This window comes from Cydia pomonella, chromosome 5 (assembly GCF_033807575.1).
Source record: "Cydia pomonella isolate Wapato2018A chromosome 5, ilCydPomo1, whole genome shotgun sequence".
NCBI classification, from domain to species: Eukaryota; Metazoa; Arthropoda; class Insecta; order Lepidoptera; family Tortricidae; genus Cydia; species Cydia pomonella.
The window spans coordinates 16,443,209-16,462,311 of NC_084707.1; the positions used below are offsets into that span (position 1 = coordinate 16,443,209).

The 19,103-nt window shown below is 38.5% G+C and overlaps 1 protein-coding gene across 1 annotated transcript in view; it reads right to left on the reverse strand.

The window, feature by feature from the left end:
- Positions 1-36: 36 nt before the first annotated feature.
- LOC133517853 (uncharacterized) overlaps positions 37-19,103 on the reverse strand; it is a 194,246-nt gene continuing 175,179 nt past the window's right edge. Inside the window, exons 15-16 of the mRNA XM_061851308.1 lie at positions 15,338-15,409; positions 37-901 (exon numbers count right to left, since the gene is read on the reverse strand). Coding sequence (XP_061707292.1) covers positions 813-901; positions 15,338-15,409 — 161 coding nt within the window. The 3' untranslated portion in view covers positions 37-812. The remainder of the gene's footprint in view (positions 902-15,337; positions 15,410-19,103) is intronic.

The window sequence follows — 19,103 nt, forward strand, 5'->3', positions numbered from 1 at the left end:
AATCCTGTAGGGAAGAAATAAATTAAACAACAGACGGAAATGCTAATTAACATAATTTATTTTTCTTTTGACAAAATCTACAATATTAAGAATTAAGTACATGAATACAAGGATTGGTATAAAATGTAAACTTGTATCAATAGCTTATTTGATCTTGGTTCTTTACACGCACGAGAATCATTCATAAGTTCTAAACCTACAAAAGAGCCAAATTAAATAACAATTTTTTCACGATTCCTTTTTATCGACAAGCTCTAATAGTTCTATGGTAATTGGAACATTTGGACAACTCAACCAGTTTTTGCTATCGTAATGAAAATCTGGATTGTTATACTTATTCATTCTATGTGATATATCTACATTTCTACAATCCTAAATACCAATGGTTGTAAAAATAAGTATACAATACATATTCTATTAACTTAGAAATAAATTATGAGTTATTTTACAATGTATTAATTGATTAATAACGAGCGTACATGTGTTTATACTTTTTATAAACGTCACAATCAACACTTCAGTAGGCATACACTCTGAAAATGTTCTCTCAGAAGTTCCCTGATTTCCACTGTCAGGCTTTGTATATTTATTAAGTCATCTATTTGTTTCTATTACAAACTATGCTTAGCAAATGCTTCACTAAAACTTATTGAATTGATTGAACATGTTTATAGCTTGTGCAGGGGGTTTAGTATACATTTAATATAAACATTAATAACAGTTTTCTCGTTTCTGTATAAATGAAACTAACAGATTGCCTAACGTTTGCCCACGTGCATTCATTATTAAATAGTCGTCGCGGGTCGATTTCTTCACGGATGCTCTAAAGAATAGTGACGAGATTTCTTCCAAAAGTTTCTGAAGAATCCTTTGCGTTGCTTCTGACCTGGATGGTCATCACCTGGTAACAAAAGGTGTTATATTAGGTACGAGTTGTGATAATGTAATACAATAATATAGTCACAATCCTCTTTAATATGAACGTTTTCAGTGAAAATGTGTAGGTACAGTCAGCTGCAACCTGATAGGGCCACGCGTTGAAAGTTTATTATGCCACACTACCTACTATTTTTCTGTTTAATAAACTATCCATATCATTTTACCAAAAATGCAAAATACGAAATCCTTGTACCTAATTACGTCATATCAGACAGTTTTGTTTGTATGTCATAGCTATTTTTCAGAACATGTAAACTAAAAAGCGTAACAGTTAAAAAATATCCCAGATGTTACCGGTGGTAACCACTGAATAGCCTGAAATGTGTAATTTTGAAAGACGCAAGTTCATAAGGCGAAAGTTAGGTATAACTTGACACTTTCCACCATTCAATATCTTGACAAAACCGGGGTCGTTACTCTGATCTATTGAAATTAAATTTAGTCCGGTTAGAATAAAGAATGATAACTGTTTCCGACAAAGTCCCACCCACGCGCGAGATATCACATCCTCATAAATTGCTGTAGATAAAGTGATCCGATTCGAGGCCACCTCTCATGTGTCCATGTCATGAATTTACATAAAACCTAAGTAGCAAGCAAATGAAACGTATCATTTAATTGTCACTGTAAGAAGTTCATATCTTGAACTTAGTGATCATGAACTGTGTTCGGGGCAAGGAAATCCGAATGTCAAGTGTACGAGGGCCTGCCGCATCGTGCGGGTCGATACAACCACGCCACGGAGCAGCGACCGCTGCGGCGCGAGTATGGCGGACTAGCGATCCCATACAGACAGGACAGGACCCGCCCCATCCTTTAAAATTTACACCCGTTTAAAATTTAAATGTGGCAATTGTAAAGTCAGATTTGTACACTTAATGGTATTTTATGAGATCTGAGCTATACTTTAAAGAGATTAGTGGTTTTAGTGTATTACTTTTGCTCGCAAGCGTTTTTAACGAGTTAGGCTAGGATACAGTTAGGTACGTTGCTAAGTCAAGCCGTGCAACGTTATTTACTCGAAGACGTTAACTTTACTTCTTATGTCTAGTTCTGCGAGTCCGCTTGGCTAAACTTAATTAGCAGGCGTTTTTTGACTTATTCGTTCTAGATACTGATTTGGAGAATAAATATAAAGCTAATGGGACCGTGAACAAGATCTGTAATAATTAATATGAGTTAGTTAATATAGGTGACTTAATTAATGTAAGCAGATAGGTAATTCATTAATGAGGTCTACGTAAATATTCGCCGATGAAACAAGAGTACGGCGTTAGTAGGCCATCCAAGAATAGATCAGTAAAGTAGGTAGGTATTTTCCAGCGATCGTTCCACATGCCACACGCGCTGCCAAAAATAGTCGTCGAGGTTTGCCGCTCGACATTTGACTCCGGTGCTGTAGGGCTGGCTGCACAACTGACCAGGCGACGCGACTAATTTTATTTTGTTAGGTAATGTTTGGTTTTTAACAGAAAGAATTGCGCATTACATCTACGTGAAATATTTTTTTTCGCTCTAGTAGAAAGCCACTAATAAGAGTAGCCTATCTGCTTGCATGCCAGCGGATTAATGCCGCGATTTTGTTTATTTTATATACCTAATACCTACCTCTTATCGAATAAATGAAGCTCTCTCTCTCAAACTGGGTTAACCTACCGAGGTTACGTATTGTACGTTTCATTTACATGACAATTAATCGAAGCAATTTAATTAGTAGGCATATTATACATCATAAACGTACACTAGGTACTGTACAACAAAGCGTAACTTTACAAGTACTTAGCTCCAGTCTATTTTAGCACGCGCAGCGGAGGTCGGCAGATTCAAGTTCAACAGCTAGACAGACTCCCCACAAAGATGGGCAAGGTGTTGCAAAGATTATTTTTGGTTTTATGGCTAGGAGAACACTACAATATGATTGAGGTACCGTACCCTTAATTAGCTCTTGTATAAAGTTCTAATACTTTTAATATAACATAAAGATGTACGGTAGGTAGGCATCTGCTTTTCTAAACTTAGGTACCTACTCGTAATTTAAAAACAGTAGCTAGTATAAAAAAAATATTTGGTTGGTTGGTCGTTTCCGCAGAGAAGCAACGGATCTTGCGCTATCTGAATATTAAGTAGATAGGAATCGATAGATATGGTTTATCAAATACTTGTCACTTTGGGTGTCCGGTTTTAGGTATCTGACGCCAATGGTTCTGCATGGAAATGAAACCATGACATCAATTGCAGTTAGTATATTGTGATTATCTATAAATTACTTTGCGTATATGAATCAGATTGAAGAAAATACCTACTTCCTCAGTCACCGCTTCCGTAAACATGATTCATCGGGTGAGTCACGCACCTTTGCCTTTGTTTCCATTCTTCATGACAATGTTAAGATATCGTCACGATGTGCCAACCAACCACATGAACGCCTACATTTTATAGTAATAGATAGGTACCTAAAGTATTGTATTATTTGCAATCGTTTAGCAGATCTCCTAGTAAGTGGTACAGTTAGCATCGAAAAGATAGTGACGACCAGTGACCAAATATATCGGGACACATCAACAATATTAACAAAATTCTGTTACCATGTATTTGGCTAATTTGACCGTCACTATCTATTTGTTGCTGACTCTACTCCTACCGGCGTCGATGTCCTAGTCCTACTCAAGTTTGGATATATTTTGCATAGCTGATGAACTTAGCGATTGAGAAAGTCGTGTTGAGAAATTATGTATTGCCAACGACGGGTAATTAATCGGGTCAGGATGACCGTTGAGGAAACTAGCAGTATAGGGTTGTTAAGAACGGGCAGGGAGGGGGAGCGGGTGCAGGTCGTCGACTCTGCGGTGAAGGGCACCGCGGGGTCGGTGCGTTCGCTTTCGTCGGCGCGGCGGCGGCGCGCCGTATTGATCGCGGTGGATCGCAGCCTCCGCTCTCCGCGCCCGCCGGTACATCTACGATCCTACGATTGTTTGTCACTTCGAATTAACACCGGTTAGCTATAACTTGATTTTACAACTGAATAGAAAAAAACAATAAAAAAAAAACAAAAGAATAGGTAAGCATAAAGACATAAATAGGTATTCAAGTTATGTTAGATCGCAGATTAGATATTACGGATTCAGTACCCACACGGTAGATTTATAAACATGTAAAGGTCTTAGCATATTGTTACAACTCGACAGCCACTCGACTCAAAATTAAATATTGAAATTAAAGCCTTATCTTGTATGTCCTATAGTACAATGTTTAAAATTTAGGTAACTGTCGGGTGGTCTACGCGTCGTCCACTCGTCGTCCACTAAGGTGAACCAAAAGTGAGTTGAGTTGGTGTGGAATTGGTATAGTGTGCGAAGACCTTTAAATATCCACATAAAATTGGTTTCACTGAGTTTTTAGCCTATATTATTTGAAAATATTCTTATGTGAAAAGGGAGTGTTCCAGGGCCCCTTTTGTTTTTAATTTAGGTACGTTAATGATCTCCCTAAGCATATAAAATATCCAATGGTCTTATTCGCTGATGATAGCACAGTAATTATTGAATGTGATAATGAGTGTAATTATGAATCTGAAATTAATGCTTATAATAATTTATTAATCAATATCAACAAAACAAAATTTATGCACTTCATCAACGGAATACCTAGGAACTGAAGTAGAGACTGTAAACACAACCAAATTCTTAGGTATTAAAATAGACAGTCAATTAACCTGGAAGTCGAATACCGAAGAAGTCTGTAGAAAACTAAATATATTATCATATGCGCTATCTAGACTTGTAAAGATAGTCAGTAGGGATGCGGTTATGGCTGCGTATCCTCCGTAACATAATCATATGTTGTGTCTACTTTGAGGTATGGAATTATCTTTTGGGGCAACTCTACAAATAGAGAACTAGTTATTAAAGCCCAAAAAAGATGTATAAGAGCAATAAGAGCCGTTGTCTGTTGTTAACTAAAACCGCGCGTGCCACTTACCTGCAAAAAAAGCCGGGTAACTTTAAGCGGTTATTTAAGTAGAACTCCTATTGTAACTGAAATAAGATGAAAAAAAAAATTATTTGTGATTTCTTGTGTGGTCCCTATACGGTTACTGAGTGCCGGTGAGTCGAACTCTACCGAACCAATCTAAAATGTGTCCTCGATATGCGGAACAAAGGCGCGTTATCGGAGAGCGCACCTACACTGGTTTTTTGAGCGTTGGACTAGCCCACGCTCAGGTGCCAATTAGAATTATACGACCCTTTTTTGGAGGTAGTGGCACGCGTGGTTTTAGTTAACAATAGACAAAGGATAAGCCGTTGCGGGCCAGCTACAAAGCTAACAACTATACATGTTGCTATCATCATCGCTCGTCTCATTAGTTTTTCGTTTATTTCTTATTTCGTATCATTCTGTATTCGTCTTGTTCGTTTTTATCATTATATACTTTAGTCAAAGTCTGTAACCAGCCTCTTAGGATGTCTTATTAAGGCGAGAGTGCTGAGACATATGTTTGTCTTGCCCATAGCACCGCTGTGCCCCAAGACAAGTAGGTATACCACACCCAATATGGTGATACCGCATCTTCGGATGGGCCAAATAGTGTAAGGTAAAAGATAAAAGCACCGGATGTTCGGTACGGTTCGGGTACACAGTCCACGGCGACCGCAGCGCCGGTTCGGCGCCGGCGCTGCAGATGCCTTGTCTTGCGACATGCACACCTAAGTCACCCTAGCGGGGGGGTCTACTTGACTCAAAGCTATAAGTTCTATAGGAAACACATTTAAAATTGAGCTAACGTTTAGCATTCGTACATTTGGAGCAGTAGAGCAGAATTAAGGAATTACACGGAAAACATACGGGACTGGGAAGGACACAGTTTGGGCTACGGCCCAGGTCACTTTAGTAGATAGACGTCGAGTAATCTCTGCGTGCCACAATAATTTCGAGTGAATAAAACATCTGAAGGCATTGAAAATAATACTTGTAGGTATATTCCAACCGTTTAACTGATGTGGTTGGTACGAGTAAAGTTATTATGGACAGCTACGGACTGGTTGAAAGCTTAGCCGCACGAAGCTGGTTTGTATTAGGTTAAGTAAGTAAAATAGTAAAAAAAAACCTAGTTTTTAGTCCCAGAATTTAGCGCTATCTTTTACCTACTTGAAAATCACCGCGCAACTTCTTTACTGTCACCATCAATCTTATCTATCTATTACCTTCTGCCCACGACTTCGACTGCGTGGAGTGATTATGATGGTGATTGATAAAAACTATACTATGCCCATCCCCGGGTCTCAAACTATCTCCATACCAAATTTAATCTAAATCGGTTCAGCGGTAATTAATTTTCCTTGTGGCTAGACTGGCTCAGCTTAACCTGAATAAAATAACTACCCACCCAATTATGAACAATAAAATTATTAATGAATCTAAGAGCAATTAAGTACCTGTGATTCCTATGAAGCCGAGGGTCCCGGTTCGAAACCCGGTAAGGACATTTATTTATGTGATGAACATATATATTTGTTCCTGAGTCCTACATATATTATATACGTCCGTATGTATATCGTCGCCTCGTCGCGAAGTTTGGGGCTAGGTATTATTTACATATGAACAGCGGGACGAAACGTAATTTCCCTAAGTTTCGACGGAACTCAATAAAACAACGAATAGTACATTGTGCAACGAGGGGAGTAAGTGAAATGTAGCAAACGAGAGACTAAAGATTCACGACAGCCGCAGGCTGAAGTAAATTAAAGACTCGAGTTTGCAATATTCTTACCCCCGGAGTTACATACAATGTTTAAAAAACACACACTTGGGAAAAATAAATTAATTTTAAGCGAAATAATTCTTATAAATACGATGACATTTCAGATATTCGTCCGCTATTATGGAAGGTGGAGGTTTGACAGCCAATAGGAAGCTGCCCAGCGCGTTTGTCTATTGAATCTAAGACGGCTAGCTGATACTTAGCGGATCCATCCCAAAGGTGGCTGCAATACTCCATACACGACCGGACTTGAGCTATGTAAAGCTGAAGAAGCTGCCCCGGTGTGAAGTGCCACTTGACCTTAGAAAGGACGCCTAATCGTCTTGCTGCAGATTTAGCCAGAAATTCAATATACGCCCCAAAGCTCAGGTTAGACGAGATACTTGTGCCAAGTAGCTGAAGTTGGTTGGATATCGGTACGGATACATCTCGGAAAGTCGGAGTCAGGTCGAAAGGACTCCGTTTCGCAGAGAACAGACACGCCTTCGTCTTGATAGCGTTGAATTTGACCAGGTTTGCGTCGCCCCAATCGGATACTGCCTTAAGTGTCAAATTCAGATGGTCTACCATAGCCTGTCGACAAGATCGGACCTCCTCTTTTTTGGCCCGAGAGTTGGAGAGATAGCTGTCCACGAAGTGCTGTCATCGGCATACCCAAAAGCATCTGGGACTAGTATGTCATTGATATGCAGCAGAAATAAGGTCGGGGTCAGAACAGAGCCCTGAGGAACGCCGTCATTAATAGCCCATGGTTCAGATGTGTAGGTAACCATCTAACACCACCCGGATTATAGAAGTATTTTACTTATAATCTTTGTACTTGGTTCGTATGAGTATGTGTATGGTTAGCGATTATGTCACTAGACATAATTAAAAAATGGACTTTATCTCCCGTGTGATGAAAATAATAATTAAACATAGACGAGAGAGTTGAATATTGTTAAATAAAATGAGACGCTGGCGGTGAAAGTGTTATAATAATTACATGCTGATTATTAATAGTGGCGCGAGCGAAAGCAGTCTTATTTCTTCGCGACTGTTCAATATTTTAAAGCTTATTTAGGTGGGTAATACCTAATTAGGTATTTATTTTGTCGACGAGTTAAGAGTTTCCAACATTCCCGCGCGCGCCCACTTTTCCCCTCTAACCTCACTGGTTCCTTTCGGATTTAGAACTCATGAAGATGAGAAAAAATCCGCTTGTTAGCAATGGATGACTCCGAAACTAAGTAGTTTTTAAAAACCGTGTCGCTTTTGATTGTTATACATTATATATGTAGTTACTGTAGTTAACATTCAACAAGCCTGTACGAGCAAGCGGAGCAATGACCAGGCATCGTGATTATTATCAAATATCGACTTGTTTACTCTATTATAGCACGGGAATTGTATATTAAATATGTTATGATATATAGTTGTGTTATTACAGCGCTGAATTATCTTTAGCCTTCACCTCGTGCACGATATTGGCGTTGGGCTGTTGCCAGGCCTGGATTTAGAGACAGGGCACTAGGAATTTAGGTGGGCCTCCTTTTCCATCTCAAAACTATTGCTAGGTCGCCTCTAGACCCGGGGCTTGTAGGACTAGGCGGAAATCCGGCCCTGGCCGTTGCACTAATAATGAGCATCAAAACTTATTTGGTTATTATTTGCCAGTTGTTAAGTGCGCCCCCTTTGTAGCTCATGTAGGACAGATAATTCAGTCAAACGCATCATACTAGGCTACCAAGATTGTCAAGGCATATTTTCTGGGATAACCAGTAGTCATCTGAGGCATTGGTTTTCAAACAATCGGCTAGCTAGCGCGGAGACTCGAAGACAGTAGGACATGCGAAGACTACTTTCGGAGTAACGGGCCGGCCGGACGGCCCGCAGTCCGTCCGCGGTCCGAGTGTGCGGTGTGTTGTGTGACACACTTTTGCGTTCTCAATTTTTAATTAAAACTCTGAAATTTGTGGAAACACGTAAATGGCTATATAAAATATACTGCATAGCATCCTATTATTAGTAGTATCTAAAAAAAACGCGAGAATTTCAGTACAAGCCGCATCTGGCAATAAAATTACTATGAAATGAAATGACAGCTTGAAACTGACAGCTTATTTGATGGGGAAAAAAGTTGCCATGTGAAGAATTTTTTAAAATAGCTTCTGAGACGACTCGCTGGTAAGACTATAATACGAAATACAGACAGACAACCGGTATTTATTAGCTTATTAAGTTATTACTATAGATACACGTTAGTAAATGAGAACAAAATATATAAATAGACGAGTAACACATTTTATTTCATACAGAGAGAATAAATTCCCAAAAAACGAACTTAATCAACAAAATAAAACCCCATACCAAAGAACTAAAGCGAAAAAAAATTTCATCCCCACTTTATGTGTACCCTTAAAAAATATATTTTATTATAGCACGTACCACTTTGTCGGGTTGATCGAAATCCGTGCCAAATTGCAGCTTTCTAGCACTAACGATCAGGGAGCGAAGCCTCGAACGGACAGACAGACCGACGATAGATAGACGGATAGTTGACTACGGAACCCTAATAATGGTAATTAAAATCTTATACAACTCATATTCATAACATTCATAACGTAACTCGAGAAGTTACAAGAGGAGATATAAGTTTGTAACAGATTTCCGGCATATAATCTTAGGTCAAGATAATGCTCACTGTTCAGGTAATACTTTATCTCTGTGATCGTAAAGTGTTTCTCAGCTTGTCGAGTGTGTGGGTCTTCGTTCGATACCGAAAAGTAATGCTGCTTCTGCGAGCTAGATGCAAGATAATCCCGCGACAGGCTTCAAGGGCTGACTTAGCTTATCCGATCTCTAGAACACTTCACGTTATACGTAGGTATTATACCTGCCTGCGTAATTTTGTATGACATATTACAATACTTACCAGTTAGTTTACTTACTTACAGCCTCAATGGATAGGCACGATGCTACAGGTACAGCACAGAGGGATAATTTTAGTTTGATTTGGAATTCTAAATAGCAGCTTTATTAGCTGATGGCAGTTTTGTTTGCCAGAAGTAGCACGTAAAGCTGCATCTTTATTATTTTTCGCCCTAAGTTGCCCTTTTTCCTCTTTCGCTTTAGTTCTTTGGTTAAATAAATTGAGGAAAAACAAGAAGCAAATCGAGATGCATTTGTACGAGTAGCAGTCGGCGACTGGTTAACCACAGCTAACTAACGATCGGTTGCTGGGCAAAAATTTTCTTAGCTTATTGGGCGCAAACGGCGATTCTCCTCGGCCAGACCAGTAAAAAACCATCTCGGACTAAGCGAAATGGTTTCGAATTGCGAGGTCTCACTTAAAGTGGTCGTATGTTTAACTTGTTGAAATAACAGCCAAGTCGCAAGTCGCTTTCGTCTGCTAATGAGTGCTAATGAGGGCGCCAACGCGGAACCAACCCCGCCGGCGCGGCCTTCGGCTGCACCAGCACCTATAGGACGGAGCACGGCATATGGGCATGAGATTAACCTACAAGTCGTTAGGCTGCCTACGCGTTGGCCGAGTGAACATTTGCAAGCGACTGCGCACTTGATAGATGGATTACTGTTCATCTATCATGTGCTTCTATTTTTATAAAATGACTACCTACTGAATAGGAAAATGTTAATTCGTAGCACGTGGATTAAGCTCTAAACAATTTTTCACTCTTTAGATTTGTCAACTATTTTAATCCCGCTAAATGGTTGAGTTAATTAATCATCATTAGATTGGAATTATTTACAACTTTGTAATATTTACGTCTATTAAGTTCTTGCATTCTTCAGAGTAACTATAAGTAAGTACTCGAACTAATATTTTAGGTACCATACCTACCTAGATATAACTGAACTGAACTTGCTTCATTGTTATATTTTAGTTATATCATTTAAATTGGTACTAATGGTAACACTGGTAATTAGGAAAGAAAATGAAGTAAGTAGGTACATTACCTCGGTACTCTATCATGCACGCCGAGTCGCGTGGAAAAAGCGCAAGCCTCTCGCCAAATCTGTCTACGGTCCGCCGCCAGTACTAAATGAATTATTAATCATAGACAAACAAAGTTCACTGAACCCCTTTAGCTCTAAATTAGTGGCATATCACTGACGTATTTTAGCCGGCCATCATTAAACCTGTGGTCTAATATAATTTGGCACCGGTAAGTTTAATTAAAATGGAAGTCTGCGTGTGACGAGGACTTTCTATTAACTGTGGTATCTTAATTCAGCAGATTACTAAATAAATACTTAAAGTAAATTTAATTTTCTTAATATCTTTAACATATATGTATACTAAATTAATGTAGTACATTTATTACGAGTAGGTTGATAAAATAAAGACTGAAAATACAGACGTCAATTATGATTCGGGTTTAATAATATTATATTCGACTAGACAATATACATACTACCTCTATGTTTGATGTGTGCGTACTAAACTAGCCTTAGCTTTAACACATGGCACTGAACATGAGATTATACTGGAACGTTTCCAATTGATGCCCGTTAGTATAAACACAACGCTCGAGTTCCGTAGCCAAATCTACGAATAAATTTGAAATCAGAACGGAAACAAAGGGACAAACACTCATTTATCACTTTTTTGTCAAATTAATCAAATACAAAATTAAACTAGAACTATCATCCTAATAATAACTACCTAGCACATTTTTGTAGCGAACTATTATTTAGAAATCCAACACTGATGCGATCTGAATGTAGGCATCAGGGACTTGTAGATAATAGGTAGCGTTTATTGTTCAAGTAATTAACACACCTATGTAGAAGACCAAACTAAATATTGCTTCTATAGATTATATGTAGCTACATAACATATGTGTCATGTTGACGACACGCGTACGGCCGAACTGCAGGGGCCTATTTCTCGAACGGTACGAGTATTAGACTAATATTATTAGTCCACAAATTGTCAAGTCGTATGGGTTACCATGGCAACGCACTAATAATATCAGACTTATACCGTTCGAGAAATGGGCCCTAGGCGGGCTACTTAAATAACAAGCAAAATCCACTGTCGGCAGAACCACACTCCCGATCAGCTACCAAGTTAGCCTCACTTTGGAAAGCGTGGAATGCTGTTCTGGCCTATCGAATGCATTCTGCTCTTAGGTAATTTGTTTAAATTAGAAATTAGCCTACTTCGGTTCGTCACCATGAATAAGCTGGAATTGTAAAATGAATTAGAAATGGTTACCTTTCTCTTAAAAATGCTAGAAAATTCTTAACCAGCCTAAGTACTTTCGGTATCTGTAATGATCGAGCGCAAAGCAGAACCCGAGAAGTAGTTGAACGTCTAGCTTGTTGTTTATCGCAACTCGCATGATGGTAATGCACGGGAAATAGAAAAAGTAGTTGCTAAGTAACTACATTGTTGCCCGGCCACCAGTTACTGATAAAATAAAAGCTCGCCAGAACATCAAACGAATGCCACCACACTGGCTCATCCTCGGCGCATTCCCGATAAGCGTCAGTAATGGACTGGACAAGACACAAACCAATTAACAAGTGGTGAGTGGCCTCGTGCCCGGAGGGACTGGTGATGACGTCACTGCGATAGCTAAATGTCGGCCTCGGTTAAAATAATTTTAGGTGGGGTACCTATACCTACGTTATATGTCGGTTAATTATAATACTAAATATGTATGCCTATTTTTATTGGTTTAAAGTGTCTCAAAACCTGCGCCAGAACCAACCAACCACCAACATACCAACATGTCTTGGGATGGTATTCCACCTGTCCAATTTCTTCGACCAATGTGCATTGATTGCGTCTCCACTCTCTCATTAAGCAAAATGTGAGATGCAAATATACATTTGACCTCGAAATTTGACAGGTGGAAGATCATCCTTAGGTACAGGTACAGCATAGCAAAGGACACTGGATGACGGAGGGCCTGCCTCCTGCCTGGAGGGGAGGGACGTGCCTGTATTTTTTATTGGACTGTTGTTAAACGCGAGCAAGTGACTTTAATTGTGAAAAATTATACTTTACAAAAGGAAGTAAAAATCAGTGTCACAATAATAACCTAGTTAGTTACACTTGTACTTTTTATTGGAATCTACTTCATTAGAGCATATTTTGTCACCAGCATTTAGTTCTCCGACAAGTCTGTACTTCAGCTTATTACAATGATATTAAAGTAAAATTAAGTTTTTGCGCTATGCAAGTTTCAAGCATGTATATGAAAAGGGATGAAAATCACCTTGAACTTTACTGTAAAAAGTAATTAAATAAACGTATTTGTATATTGAACAGACAACATGTTTTTTTTTTACTTTTTTTATGATTTTTCCGAATATTACATAGAATAACTTTACTGCGAACACAAATAATTCACCATTAAATAAGCTTATAACTGATATGTAGGAATAATCAGGAACTTGTACCTACCTATAACTTTTTATCAGTAATATACTTTGTGACAGAAATTACGGACTCACTACGAACAAACAAGGATAATCAATCAGGAAAGTAGTTGGTTAATACTCGATGTACTTAATTAAACTAAATTGAATAGGCATGTCCCATGACCATAAATACATTTAAAATGTTACTTACAGTGTCGCTAATAGATATGAAGCAAATGTCGTTTTATCTTCACGTCCTATTGATATGTCACATAGTTTCATGTTGACAATGTAAGGACTTTCTATTATCAGCTAGCTGTTGGGATGCTTTGTGGATTCGAATACCTAATAATAATAATAATTGTTATGTGTAGAGCACGACGCGGTTATGTGAGTCGTTATGTAAACTATCGTTATGCGAGTTCATTGTTTAGAGTTAGGTAGCGTGTCATTATGGACGTTATTATAACCATAACTAGTGCATTTAAACGCTGTCTTGGACAGTAAAAACCAGGTGAAAACAAACATTGCCCCAAAACCAGTATTGGCATATACGTAACCAAGAAATTTGTAGCGCAGTGTCAAAAATCTGTATTAAACCAAAGTAACACAAACTGTCTTAAGAAATGTGGCACATTCTTTTTTGATTTACGATGTTGACTAGGTTGTTTTGATTTACGATGTTTTTTCTGTAGCGATTAAATAGTCGGTATAATTTGTCTATGTTGACCAACCGAATATGATGATAGCGCCAAAGTAATAGGTACCCGGTACCCATATGTAGTCATTGATTGCCCTTTAATTATTGATTACAGATCATAGGTAATAAATCTGTACAAATAGGAATAAGTCAGGATGGCAGCACTGGCCCTAAAACTTCCTTTTGCTTCGTTCGAGCGCCTGCTTTGTGGTCCTGGCGAGAAGATGGCGTCAATCAATAGCCTCCCCTGTGCTGGGATTCGCCGGGTCCGGGCCAGGGAGGGGAGCAAATGTGGATAAATGTTATTATATTACGTTACGACCTAGAGAATATTTACTGCACCGTTTCTTTCTCGGTTTCCATTTTATCAGTATTTTACCCTCCGCGCATATTATTATGTGTTAGTGGGCATTTATAATTTTAGCTTCAATGGTAAGTGTAACTTGAGTTATTACCGTTCAATAAGTCAGTTTTATAATGAAACGAAATCATTTTCCGCCAGTTTTTTGGCCTCCAATATTAATATTTATTTTCATTTTCATTTCATTTTTTCAATCATGGTTACTTTACTGAGTAAAATGAATTGGTGTTTACAAAAAATAATCATGTATTGTTACTAAGAATCTCATGATAATAAAAGTGCAAACATATAATCATAATCATCAAAAGTCGTTCGGGGAAATAAACCGTATCAGTAACTAATTTTACAACTTAAATGTTTCGATACTAGGAGGAACTGTACCTAACGCACGCTATGTAATGAATTACTTATTAGGATATAGATAATTATTCATGCAATACTGTGACAAAGTAATGATAGTAGAAAGTATCAAGGAAATTAATCTTATCCTGTTTTTATGAGTTATGACTCTTAATGCGTCAATACTAGGAACGCGTTATGGTACGATGAATAGGTATTATTAGGAACGAAAGATCTTCAGAGATCCAATTTCCGCAAAAATGTGCGAGGGATGGGGAGTGCGAGTCGTCGTCGCCCCTGCAGAGAGGGGGTCGGCGCGGGTTCGAGGGGGCCAGTCGGGAGCGAGGGTGGCGGCTGCGGCTGCGCGGGCCCGGAGCCCTAGGGACGCGGCGCGTGGAACCCCTGCTTCCCGCACCCCGCCTAAGGCCCTCGAAAGCACGATTAATAAGCACTCATTCAAGCTCCAACACGCGATTGTCGCCATGGCAACTTCGCAGCTCGATGGTCAATGAGAGCCAGAGTTCTTTTTGCAAAGAGCTTTCCAAATGATCATTTGTATGTTCATTAAATCGGGCATCAAGACAAAACAGTCAGCGTGTCACATTAGTTTGCCGAATATTCATAGGTAGCTGCATTTTGAAATACTTATAAAAATAAAATTTGATGATGACATTGACATCAGCATTTTTCACTAAAGTAATCAAAAGAATCATATTGCTAGTTGTTGTATCGCCAGTTATAGAGCAAGGGTTAAATGACTGCCAGACTTACGTCTTAGTATAAAAGCTGAAAGTTCTTCGATACATGGCGTTATAAGTGTTAAGTAGGGTATAAATGAGAAAAAAATGCCTTTAGAACTTACCATTAGCGGATCGGGCCGCCGGTGACGTGGCCTCCTTGCTTCGGGCGTTTTCCTTCTCCTTCCCATTGGTCCCTGTAAAAAACAAAACTGCTACAGTATTTCTAGTCTGGATTCCAAATCAATATTAAACGAGTAATGTACACAAGTCCCTAGGATTACATCAAAGGTAGGTATATATTTATATAATCTAACACGAGGGGTGGGGGGAGGTTAGGGTCGGCAACGCGCAAGTAACTCCTCTGGAGTAGCATGCGTACATAGGCTACGGAGACTGCTTACCACCAGGCGGGCCGTATGCTTGTTTGCCACCGACGTAGTATTAAAAAAAAGATCTAACAACAAACCTACGAGTATTTAGGCATAACATAACGGACTAAAACGTGAAAGGTTAATGCGTGGTTATGAATCAATTAGATATAAAACAGCTTGAATAGATATAAATGTCAATGGAACCGATTGAGTAGTATAAATAATTATAATTATATGCATAGGCTATTTAATTCGTTAGCTGTTAGATAGTTACTTGTATTTTATTTTATAACCTCTTCTTCTGTATAATAAATAGCGCTCAGAAATGACTGTCTTCAAAGTTCCAAAATAAACACTTTGTTGCAATCAATCAGTCAACACAATGAAAGAGTCAGTAAACTCATCAAGTCGTTATAAATTACTCCGTTGGTCGAGCCGATGTACAAACAAAACTAAGTAAATTAATATCGTTTACTTAGTGATTCACTCTTGTTACATGAACGACTCCCACCAACCGGCTGGAGTCGGGCCGTGCCGGGGCGCACTTTCAAGTTATGTATGGCAGAAGCGATGGCGTCCGGAGCCGGTCGCGTCCGCGAGGAGCCGACCGGCTTGCGGCCGTACAAACTTGAAATGCGCTCCAACTCCGTCCGTTCGCTGGGAATCGTTCTTTATACTAAAATGGCTAAAATAATAATTATATTGATTTATTCACAGGAATCCTTTTTAGCATAAGGTGGCCGGTTATTGTAAGGTGGCCAGTAATAGACGGTTTACCCTATAACGCGTAATACAGCCTCCTTAGAAATGACTACATTTAGCGATACTGCACGATGATCAGAGAAAACTCATTATGGTATTGAATGCGTAATATGTATTATACATACGTACGAGTATTATTATGTTTCGGTCAAGAAAATTAATGTAAGTAGGTATTACTAGTAGATAAAAGTAAAGTATTTACGTGGGGCAAACTGAAAGTTTTAAAAATAGAAATACCGTAATTATGAGGACGTCTGTTTTTATTCTAATGCGTATTGTATTTAGTTCTGACAACGCGTACTAATTTCACATTTTCAATAATAGGATCACCCTGAAACGCACACGGCTCATTCTCCCAAAGCCCTTTTTGAAGGGCGATTTTGGGTCCTTAGAGGTTTTGTATGAAATTCGCCAGGTACTCCTCGAGGTTAAAGATTCTGTAAGACATAAATATTTATGCAAGATTTTTACTACTGGTGTCATAGGAATATAGGTGTCCGAATCTGCTGATGTGCAACTTTTTTCAGTAATTTTATTAATGGCACAACTGCGATGTAAACTTTTGACATTGCTGTTAAATGACATGCTTTTCTATGATCAATTGATCATCCGTCAAATAATTACACAAGCGAATAAATTTTAAATTCTAAGCGTAAACAGACGTACGAGAACTATACTTAGGCTTCATTATAAAAATTTAAAATTCCAAGTATAAACAGACGTAACAATTTGCAAGTTGCCAGCAATCCTGAAATGACAACCAAATTACATCTCAAAAAATGTACATAGAGTTATATTTTCATAAATTATATGCCTCTTTTTGTTATATGCTCTCTAAATGGCCTTTTCTAAGAACATTCAGTGTTACTATAAAATATGCTGAAATTATAATTATGTAATAATTGTGTGTTAGTTTCCTTGTAAAGGGACACGTAATGTTTCATGGAATTGATAAGTACTTAACAAAAATATTTAATCATTTCATAAAACTAATTTGTCATGCATACGAGTATAAACTCGGAACCACTTTTTTATCGAAAAACGGAAGTTTTCCTCCCACATTGTTGTCCCAACATAATATTATTATCAGTGATTTCCTGCCTTCCTGTTTTAATACATCGGCAGTAAAACCGAGTTGGGCTTTAAATGTCATCTAAAGTAGAGCCGGAAATATCTAGTCGCAGATAGAGCGGGAATAGCGTTGGAGATAGGTATGTTCCCGAGAGGATCCTTTTTGCCGCGGTGCCGTCCGACCGGTTCTGAGCGAGCGTTCACCCGGCGGTGCCACCCGACGCCCGACCGACGAGCCGAGGTCGGTCCATTCGCAGATTCTTTTCTACCCATGCTTACTCCACTTCTTTCCATCACGTCACGCATAAGAAAAATAATATGCAACTGTATGTTGTAAAGCGAAAGTCGAACGACCGCCCAGAAATTCTAATGATTTTATAGTGGCAGAAATTCTGCCACTATAAAATCATCATGAAATTGTTTTAATGGGGCATATTTTTGAAGTTACTTTTGGGTGACTTATAGTTCGGTGCAAAAGTGTACCTTTAAAACAGCTATATAAAGCTTCTGTTAGTTCAATGTTAAAGATGACTAGCTCAATAGTGGGACCGGATTTTTGCCCTATAAGTTTCGATAATTCTAAAGAGTGAAAAGTGATGCTTATCTGACATGGGACATATTTTTAAGCATATTTGTAATATATGAAGAAAAGTTAGAACGAGCGTTAGATATTATTCTGCCATAACTAGAAAACTATGTTCACGATTTAAACAGTTGATACCTCATTTTATTTTAGAGAGGCTAAATTTCTTAATTATGTATGGTTCCCTATTTGGAATTTTCATAGGAGGAATTAGAAATATTGGAAAAAATAAAAATGTGTTTTTGCCTACTTTTCGATTCGAAATTACAAAATAACCGTAAATGCCAAGTACATCATATGTTAGGCCGATTTTTAGAAAATTTCAAGGAGTACTGTTGTGTATTAACTATGTGCCGGCCCCTTGATCGACATTAACTTCTCTACATTCTACTAATATGCAAGTGTATAATAACCAAAGAATCGAAAAAAAATCTGTAATATCCAGAGAAGAAAATGGGAAACGTTTGTATGGAGAAGCGGTTGTCCCCTTTCCTACAATTTCAGGGTTCAGGTGCCGTAATCACACTAAATTTTCGTAACTAAAAATGTAACAGTTATCTCAATTTCGTGTCCTTATCTGCATGTACAGCAATCAAGTCCCTATCTCGACAGCCATGTTGCCCCGCGTTATCGAGTGGCAATAGTTGTACAGGTTAAACCGATTGCATCAAACCGAATCTTGCGAATTGTTTGAGGTTGACGTGGAGGCGGACGCGCCGACCTTGGCAGTGGCGTTGACTCGGCCGGCCTCAAATCCCGATACCAACTGTCGCGCCATAGGTACCTACATTAACATATGAGCCACACTGCTAAGCGTACTCATCACACCTTGTATTTAAAGTTAAAGCTTCGTTCGTTAACATCCGTCATCGGAGGCTCAGCCTGTTTGGTTGATACTTATCGGATACGGTAATTTTAGTACCTACTTTTTTTATGACACAGATTATTTGGTTTTATATCTTGCAAGTAATGTTGTCTAATAAATCGCTTTACTTATAAAGCAAATGGTTGCTACGTCAATATAAGTAGAGTCAGAATGAGGATCATAATATTCAAAACCATATACTTAAGTGCCAAAGTCGTTACGTCGTTAAATTAAAT